General features: G+C 41.5%; 2 protein-coding genes across 7 annotated transcripts in view; both read right to left on the bottom strand.

Annotated features, from left to right (window-relative positions):
- LOC123505456 (CD151 antigen-like) overlaps positions 1–2,918 on the bottom strand; it is a 37,430-nt gene extending 34,512 nt beyond the window's left edge. For 2 of the 5 annotated variants that reach the window (XR_006675139.1, XM_045256769.1), the window contains exon 1: positions 1,575–2,917. Coding sequence is in view for 4 of the 5 variants with exons in the window: in XM_045256769.1 (XP_045112704.1) it covers positions 1,575–1,712 (138 nt within the window). In the remaining variant the exon portion in view is untranslated. Of the gene's footprint in view, positions 1–1,574 lie in introns of all 5 variants that reach the window. The other 3 variants (XM_045256767.1, XM_045256768.1, XM_045256766.1) reach the window with 3 other exon arrangements.
- A 974-nt stretch (positions 2,919–3,892) lies between these two features.
- The window catches only part of LOC123505457 (mitochondrial enolase superfamily member 1-like), a 15,002-nt gene continuing 8,894 nt past the window's right edge, over positions 3,893–10,000 (bottom strand). For both annotated transcript variants that reach the window (XM_045256771.1, XM_045256770.1), the window contains exons 7-11: positions 8,263–8,420; positions 6,056–6,190; positions 5,684–5,855; positions 4,935–5,116; positions 3,893–4,704 (exon numbers count right to left, since the gene is read on the bottom strand). In XM_045256771.1, the coding sequence (XP_045112706.1) occupies positions 4,537–4,704; positions 4,935–5,116; positions 5,684–5,855; positions 6,056–6,190; positions 8,263–8,420 (815 nt within the window). In that variant the 3' untranslated portion in view covers positions 3,893–4,536. The remainder of the gene's footprint in view (positions 4,705–4,934; positions 5,117–5,683; positions 5,856–6,055; positions 6,191–8,262; positions 8,421–10,000) is intronic.

Consider the following 10,000-nt stretch of genomic DNA (forward strand, 5'->3'; position numbering starts at 1 on the left):
TTTACTAGTTTAATCATCTAAAGTTCAGAAGCATCAAGAGCGTGGACAGGCCAGCAAGTTAGATCAGTGCGCACAGATGTAACATCCAGCTTTGGTTTGAAAGTGAGGCTGGAGAAAATAGGAGGGAACACTGTGTTTGAAGACAAAGTTTGAAGAGATGAAAAATTAATATAAGACCGCTAATGTTGCAAAAGTTGTGTAGAAAGATCTGAGGGAAGTGTCAAGGCACTTAGGATCCACAGTCCAAAACAAAGGATGAGGCCAACCTGAGGACATTTCTAGTCTCCTCTTCAGATTGGGACTACGAGGCTGGTGCTGTTTGGGAACTAACCGTACAGGTCGTGTTGGCATTACCCTTTAAATTGAACCCCCTTGCTCTGAAAATGTGACACACACACACACACACACACACACACACACACACACACACACACACACACACACACACACACACACACACACACACACACACACACACACACACACACACACACACACACACACACACACACACACACACACACACACACACACACACACACACACACACACACACACAGCGTCAGTTCTTCCTCTATCTATCTAATCTAAAGTTGTGAGCGAGTTCCCACATAGTGAAGCTAAAGGTTTACAGAATCGAGAAGGAAGCGTCATTATTAGTTTCATTACAAGAATATCGAGAATATCGAGTGAGAGGCTTTAGCGAGATAGTGTTCCAGAAGTAAAATTGGGAAGCTGTCATGTAACACAGGATGAGAAGCAGAGGAGAGAGTTGAGTGTGAGAGTAATAGAGACATAAAGAAGGGGAGAGTCGGGCATCCATAAAATGTAAATAGAGGGAGAGGGCCGACACCAGACACTCTCGAGGGAAAAATACAGAAACTCATAAAACATGAAAAAAAAAAAAAAATGCACGTGGACTCAGGGTGTAATTGAAATAGAGAGAGAGAGAGAGAGAGAGAGAGAGAGAGAGAGAGAGAGAGAGAGAGAGAGAGAGAACAATAACACGCACATCAACAAAAACACGGATGCACAATGGAGGGGCCGATGAAGGGGAGCCATGGAGTTTTCACAGACCAACGGGATTCTCTGCCACATCATGTCTGTCTATCCCTTTTGGTTTTCATGGCTGCCTTTTCCTTTTAATTCACAGACGTACAGTTAGACATTAATTAAGGTTCATACACATTCTGCATCCCTTAGTAGTGTCACTCACCCTGTACGCATAATTTACACGTCAGCTTTTTCCTCTCTCTCTCTCTCTCTCTCTCTCTCTCTCTCTCTCTCTCTCTCTCTCTCTCTCTCTCTCTCTCTCTCTCTCTCTCTCTCTCTCTCTTGTGTTTGACTTACAATATGAAGGAAACCGGACAACTGAAAGCACTACGTTGTTCATCAAAGGTATAACGTAGATGGGTGATAATGCACGACGTGGACTCATTACTCAGCTTCCTACATTACCATGGTTCTTCTTTCATGACCAGGTTATATATTTCAATAAGACTGCTCTAAATCAGTTAACTTAAGGTAATTCCTCATACATGGAAATTAGGACAAGTGTATAATGTAACAACTACCTTTTGAAAATATGAAAGAGTCTGGTCGTTTTCGTTGTTCCTGCCTTCGTAGTGGTGATGAAAAGTCCAGTTAGTGCTGCACTCCCGGGCGAAATAGTGATGTGCGAGGACTGTCTTGAGAGCATTGACGTGAGACATGCACGTATCTCCCTACCACGTCTTTGTGTCACATGTCTGGGCGCTGCAGAATCCTGAGGAGAGAGGCCGCTAGAGCAGTGATACCAGCATCAGGCTCATAGCGTTGTGTTTTGCACAGTGAACCATCATATCAACGTCAGTTATGTTTTCAGTATGTCAACAGGTTTCATCGCCCTTCACTTGAGATCCTGAGTGTTACCTCGCGATCATCACCGGACACACCTTGCCCTTTAGATTGCACAGTCACTCACTTCTGCACAACAGTGAAATTACCTGAAGATTATTCCATGTTTTCCTCTTTCATGTTGTATTGTCTTTAAAGCAGAAAAATTGATAGTGTTTTGATTAATTTTCTTTGCACACCCACCGATGATGCTCGAACGCGGCCGTGGAAACACTGGCCACAGCCGCGGCGTGGTGGGGGCGGCTGGGTGTTGTCCGCTGTAACGATAATGACATGGGGAGGCTTCCTCATTCACACACGTGAGTCCGTCCCAGAGTCACGCCTCACTGACAACCCCCGCCCCGTTCCCCCACCGACACACACATACTAACATTACATAACATGATAATGATTATAATGATCATTACAATAATAATAATATTAATGATAATAACAATTGTTGTTGCTGTTATCGTCATCATCATCATCATGTGTATTCGCAATACGGACAATGTAGGGCTCATGATGGAAATACTGAAAAGAGGAGCATAATGTTGTTCAATACCGTTAGTTGTTTTAAAGGCAAATGTATTATATCATTTCCACAAACACTGCAGACATGTGTATTGCGTCTGATTTTGACCTTTGACTTCCTAAGATTATTCTGTCTGTATACAAAAATGTGACTCGTAATACTCTTGGTGCCAGTGAGCTGACGCCAAAGTGTAGGCAGGAATGCAAGGCCGTGCTCCGCTCCGCTGTGATAATCCTGCGTTTGAAAGAACCACCAACAATATTGCATCAGACTGTTGGAACATGAACCAAGAGAACAGCTACGAAGAACGATTTTTTTTTTTTTTTTTTTTTTTTTTATACCATGTGGTTGTTAAGTTTGAAAGAACAATGCCAAACAAATCGCTTTCAGCCGACGACCTGGTGACGAGCTAGTACCATGAGCCTGACCATGATACCCCGCCGCTCTACTCTGTACAATTTTAAAGAAAAGCTGAAATTTTGAATGTACGTATATGGTCATTACGGCTTTTAATATATAACGTATGAAAATCATCTAACTCTTACTGAAATTTTTCGTATGATTTCCAGTTAAAAATACAATATATATATATATATATATATATATATATATATATATATATATATATATATATATATATATATAGATAGATAGATAGATAGATAGATAGATAGATAGATAGATAGATAGATAGATTTCTAAGCTTAGAAAATATATATTCTCACGTTACAAGACTAATCTACATATGAGATTTTTATTATGTAATTATGGGAATGTGTTCTTCATTGTTTGGCGCAACCTTTAATTAATAGCATTACTTTAATAACGTGCAAATATAATTATGTCGGTGTCATGTTTTCTTCTAAGTGAATATGCATTAAATACCGTGTCATCAGCCAGAGAGAGAGAGAGAGAGAGAGAGAGAGAGAGAGAGAGAAGAGGAGGGGGGGGATGTGGAAGGCTGAGGTACGAGCTTCCCCACACCCACGCCCTGGCCGGCACGCCCTTCATGGGCGGTGCTGTCAACAGAGTCGCTACAACGGAAGCACGCCAATCTGCCCGCCGTCAATTTCCGGAATGACGTCAAAACATCCGGAGCTCCACCCACCACACGTAGCGGCGGGCTTTCGTCCTTCCTCATTGGCCTCCCATTACTCTCTCTCTCTCTCTCTCTCTCTCTCTCTGCATCCTTATTTTTTCTCAGTTATGTCAGTCTCGTCTCGTCCTTACAACTACAGATCGTGCAGTTTCCCGAGAGACTTTAATGGTCAAGGCAACTTTCACTCATTATTTGTCCTTTCCATATTTGGTATATTGGGTTTCCATTCATGCCAGTGTTTCTCCAGGTTCGTGTATATTTCTTTGGTGTGACAGTGTTTGCAATAGAGCTGTAATATTCTTCTACGATGGTTCACCGCCTTGTCCTACTGTCACTAGTGTATTTCCGTATATGGGTGTGTACGGATAGGAAATGAATCAACATTTCCTTTTATTGCGTGCCTTTATTTGTCGCTGCAAAATAAGAGCTACCCCAATAAGAATTCACATGAACAAGACGAAAGTGCAGCTTGTCATTATCTGCAATGTCGAAAGCAATTATGAGCACCGTATACAACTATAATAAAACTTTACTATGTATTTACAAATTAGTGCGTTATGCAATATTTCAAGGCTACACAGGCAGGCATGTCACTTTTCTGCCTCAATATAAGTACACACACCTTTCATCTGTTATTTTCACGTACCTAAGTATATATAATCCTGACTAGCTCTTGGTTTTCCACTCCAACATTCCTGTTCTGTTGTGTGAGCATTGTGGCAGTACAGATATCTATTAAACACACACACACACACACACACACACACACACACACACACACACACACACACACACACACACACACACACACACACACACACACACACACACACACAAACACACGGCAGCGGAAAGAAAGCTGCTGATATCACAGAAAACCAGACAAATATGTTGTATGATTACGTGTGTGTGTGTGTGTGTGTGTGTGTCAAAATCGAGTGATCAAGCCCTTTTTACTTAGTTTTATTTGAATTAGGTGTAGGGGGAATCCGGCATCAATTAGCCAAAGGCTGTCGTCTGTTCGTGTTTAGCGCATGACGATGTCTCCGGAGAGGCGACGTTCCACCCATGGAGGCGGGCTGGTCTGAGGGTCTCGGTATTTGCCGTCGAGGAACAGTTTCTTCCACATTGGGCCATAAGGATACTCGTAGTCCAGCAGAGATTTCTCCCACATCTCGACGCTGTAACCAGGAACCTGCAACACACAAAAATTCATAATAGTCTAAACAGTGACACTGTTACCGAGTTGTTGAGGGGACGCTCGTTCGCCAAAACGTCAAATTTTTCCTTCCAACGGTAAATTATTCACACATTCAATGTTTTCTTGCTTTCATCACATCCTCATATTGAATTCCTTCACAACATCTGTACGTCTTATCTTTGTTTACTCTTCAGCTAATTACCATTCCCCTGTCTTCGCCTTACCTTCGGGGCGATGTAGTGGCATCTATTGATTCTTCTGGGATTTTTGAAATGCTCGGAGAGAATCCCCACGTACTCAATCATGCGGTTTTTGGTAGTGCCGGACACACTCACGTAGTCCCACATTTGGAGGTGTTGAACCATCTCGCATAGGCCGACCCCGCCGGCGTGAGGGCACACGGGAACTGCAACATGATTGACAGCCTAAGAAATTCGATTTTACCTATTCGCTTCTAGCTAAAACAAAATATGATCTTACAAATTGTACACATAATCATACAAAAGTGTGTGTGTGTGTGTGTGTGTGTGTGTGTGTGTGTGTGTGTGTGTGTGTGTGTGTGTGTGTGTGTGTGTGTATGTGCGTGTGTGTGTGTGTCACACTCACTTTATCTGGTTCCTCCATGTCTTCCATTCAGTATAGTTTATTTTTCCCTAAATTTCATTCTTTTACTTTATTTCTTTCTTCCTCCCAAAAATCTTCTGTCTCATCCTTGAACTTTCAACACTTAATTTTGCCTTATGAACCTCGTTTCCTCCTCCATCTCCCATCTCCTCCTCGTCTTCCCTCACATATCCTTCCTCCTACCTGCTCTTAAACGCCCATTAAAAAATAATTGAAAAAAAATATTGGTGATTTCTTGGTCTTCTATATCTTTTGGTTATTTTTTTTTCAAATTAACTATGGCCATCCCAGTTTCATTACCTTATTTTCGCTTATCTAATTTCTCTACCTATATGTGTCTTTGGCTCACCATTGAACTTCTTTGCCATGAGGTACACGGAAAGGACCTCGTTCACGCCACCCATCCGGCAGGCATCAATCTGACAGAAGTCGATAGCGCCAGCCTGCAGCAGCTGCTTGAAGACCACTCTGTTGTGACACATCTCTCCGGTTGCCACACCAATACCGAGCGGTCTGAGAGCCTGGGAAAAATTGTTTGATAAGGAAAATAGTTTAACTAATCAACCAGAGGAGGAAACAAATTGACCAGTACTAGAATCAGATAAATATAACTGTAGTGCAAAGACAGAATACAGTGTTCAGGATATATCACAGAGTTAGAGGGAAAATGTCATACCATACGTATAAGGTCATTTAACTGATGAACTCTTACAAAGCTGACCTTGGCAATAGTATTGTGACCCAAGATGTCATCAGGACTTGTAGGCTCTTCGATCCACAAGGGTTTGTAGGGCGCCAACTCCTTCATCCACTCGATGGCTTGGTCCACATCCCACTTCTGGTTGGCATCCACCATCTGGAGTCAAAAGAGCAGCAAGTGAGGCGAGGGAAGCCAGTAACGTCTGGATCACTCATCGTTCTCGTTCACTGTTCGCGCTTCACACCAATGTTCTCCCCAACTCTCAAGACGCACACCTATGGATCAGGGCCAGTGGCAGAACACCTCAGTACTGCTGCGTCTTCCTACCATCCATCGTCACAACCATCGCTAACACTTATTTTTGCATATTTACTTCAAATCATCTTAAATCAACTACCTATTTTATCTTGCTTATTACATGCTTCCCGTCTTCCGCGGCCTCGTTACACAAGACTTTATGCTTTCATCCATGTTCTGTTTATATCCTTAATGCAAAAGTTAAGCAGTATTCTGTCTTTTATCCCTCTTATTAGTAAATTCTAGAACTCCTTGTGTTTTCAGTATTTACCCGTATCTATGGCTTGAATTCTTTCAAGAAAGAAATTTCAAGACATCTTACGATGATAGATGATTTGAGATCTCTTTGAGGACTGATATCTTCTACGAAGTGAAACGTTCTAAGTTGTCTCCGCCAGTTTTTCTCATTCCCCCAAGCTCTCCAGCAGCTAAGTATATATATATATATATATATATATATATATATATATATATATATATATATATATATATATATATATATATATATATATATATATATATATATATATATATATATATATATATATATATATATATATATATATATATATATATGAAATGACGAATAATTTGCGAAAGGAATGGGAGCAAGTATCAAAGGTGCCTTTGGGCAGAAACGTAAAAACGCCAAAGGGGATGACGTGAATAGAAGTGTAGTGAAGATTCAGAAGGGTTGCTGAATGAGGTAAGCAGGGGAATGGCAGAGGCAGCTGAGATACGTACATGAAGAGTTGAAAGTAAGAAAATTAGATTAAGGAATACAGGACGCTGAAAAGCATATGAAATGAGGCGTAGATAACTAAATGGAAATGATGAAACTGCTATTTAGCTTTACTGTATTACGGAAGGAAGTGGAATGCCAGAAGATTCATACATCAGTAACAGAGAATGTGTGTGTGTGTGTGTGTGTGTGTGTGATTCACCTCTGTCGTCTGCTGGTCACCCAGCCAATCTTTCCCATTACGGAGCGATCTCAGAGCTCATAGACCGATCTTCGGGTAGGACTGAGACCACATAACACACTCCACACACCGGGAAAGCGAGGCCACAACCCCTCGAGTTACATCCCGTACCTATTTACTGCTAGGTGAACAGGGGCCACACATTAAGAGACTTGCCCATTTGCCTCGCCGCTTACCGGGATTCGAACCCGGCCCTCTCGATTGTGAGTCGAGCGTGCTAACCACTACACTACGCTGTGTGTGTGTGTGTGTGTGTGTGTGTGTGTGTGTGTGTGTGTGTGTGTGTGTGTGTGTGTGTGTTTTCTTATACCATGCCTACCTTCCTCTACACTGTTGTTATCGATTGTTTAAAGACGACCTTACATGTTTCGCCTAACAACCAACGTGTCGATAGCGTGCTGACCTTGAACTCAATGAAAACAAAATTCTTATGATTTTTCCATTTGGTCTTTATAGTGTCGTGTTCAGATTTTCTTTTCATTCTTTTCTTCGTTCGCTTTCACATTTGCATACCTGACTTCTACCTATCCTGATTGTATATATATATATATATATATATATATATATATATATATATATATATATATATATATATATATATATATATATGACTCATATATAGATAAATAAACGGATGTATGGAATATAGATAGAAATAAAGACTGAGGTTTTACACGGTTTAGCCTAGCCACTCTCCTCAATAAGCTATTGCATGAATAGTTGTGGAGATGTTTCTTCCCTTACAGGCTTACAGCGTCCTCTTAACCCGCAGATCATTGCCATCTAAAGAAATTGCCCTAATCAGTCAGCCCTTCAGTGAACCTCACTGGTACAGGTGGTACGTTTATTCACTCATCAAGACTTTTATTTTGAAGTAAATCTTTCTGTATTCACCAACACCCCTGCCACAGCTCATCATCAGTGCAATCACCTCAACATTCAACTCACCAGTGTTCTCTCGTCGCCTATGATTTTGCGAACAATCTTGCATCTCCGCTTGTCGTCTTCAAGGTCTTGGCCCACCTTGATCTTGAAGTGCCTCCAGCCTTGCGACATGAATTCTTTCAGCAACCGTTCGATCTTCTCCTCACTGTAGCCCAGCCAACCTGCCGAGTTCCACATAAAAAAAGTCATTTTCTCTAAACTACTTATATAGGCACCTGTTCTCTGCTCAAAGCAGCTACCCATTCACATCATCCTTCGGTATTCATTACAGGTCATGCCATGCTTCTTTCCATCGATTCCAAGAATTAACTTTAAGGTCGAACTTTAAGTCAGAAAGAAGTAGACGATAAAAATTAAACGAACCATAAGTCAGAAAAGTAATACAGGAAAAAAATGTCACATACAGGAAGGTACTTTTCCACTTATGAGATATTATTCTCCTCAGGTGTTAATACGTGACGTAGACTGTAACGCAATCATTTATTTGATGGCCTAATTGAAATTGCAGCTTCATCATACAACTCTCTCTCTCTCTCTCTCTCTCTCTCTCTCTCTCTCTCTCTCTCTCTCTCTCTCTCTCTCTCTCTCTCTCTCTCTCTCTCACACACACACACACACACACACACACACACACACACACACACACACACACACACACACACACACACACACACACACACACACACACACATTACGACAGTCTGCAAAAACGCACTGTCGTTGAGAATAGTGACGGGTACATCATAGCTAGGAAAATGTACCATCGTATTGAAGTCGTGGAGTCGTGGAGTGTTAACGGAAAATGTAACACCATTCTCGATGCTTTTAGAACACATTTGAAACCTGCACTTTTTTTTTTTTCCTTTTACTTCCTCATGTTGCAATATAACTTTAGCTTGCTTGTTTGTATACCATTTTCCGTGTCTCTTTCCTCCTCATCTTTTACTGTGATAAAATACATGAGCATATAAACCATTACGAGCGACATGACACGCGCTGCACCACCTAAGTGCACCAGCTCTTCATCACCCGCGTCACGGAGCTTTGTGTTTAGTGTAGCGTTTTAGTGTAGCGTCCTACAGTGTGGTTAGTTCCTCCTTAGAATGTGAAGGTCAGAAAGTCAGTAAGATTTTCACCCTCCACAATGGAACCAATATAGCGGGCGAGGGAGAGAGGCAACGACCAACAAAGGAATTATTTAAAAGGTTGAAAGTTGCCTCCTCCATATTATTGACTAGGAATGGACATTAAGAAAACGGTTTTTTTTTTCTTTTCTTTTTCTTTTGGCGGGGGGAAGACGGGGGCAGCCCACTTAATGCCAAACCTCATATAGAGTTCCAAATAAGAGAATGAAATCATGGAGTATAAGTGTCTTGAAACCTCCCTCTTGAAAGAGTTCAAGTCATAGGAAAGAGGAAACAGGCAGGAAGTTCTCGAGTTTGCAGAAAAGGGATGAATAATTGAAAATACTGCATGGTTAACTCCTTCATTAGAGGTGGATAGAATAGAGATGAGGGAAAGAAGAAAGTAAAAGACAGACCGATGATGTTCAGTGTAGAAGAGTATCATTAAAGAAGAGGGGACAGTTATCAGGATGGTTGAGTCGAGTTTATATTTGGAATGATTGAGTTTTCGAGGTATTGAGCAGTACCAAGTTTGCTTTGCCGTTACCCTCTCGGTGCGAGCTCAGCACTCATTATTACCGATCACGGGGTAAGACGGTGACCTCGCACATCACATG

This window comes from Portunus trituberculatus, chromosome 18 (assembly GCF_017591435.1).
Source record: "Portunus trituberculatus isolate SZX2019 chromosome 18, ASM1759143v1, whole genome shotgun sequence".
Taxonomy (NCBI): Eukaryota; Metazoa; Arthropoda; class Malacostraca; order Decapoda; family Portunidae; genus Portunus; species Portunus trituberculatus.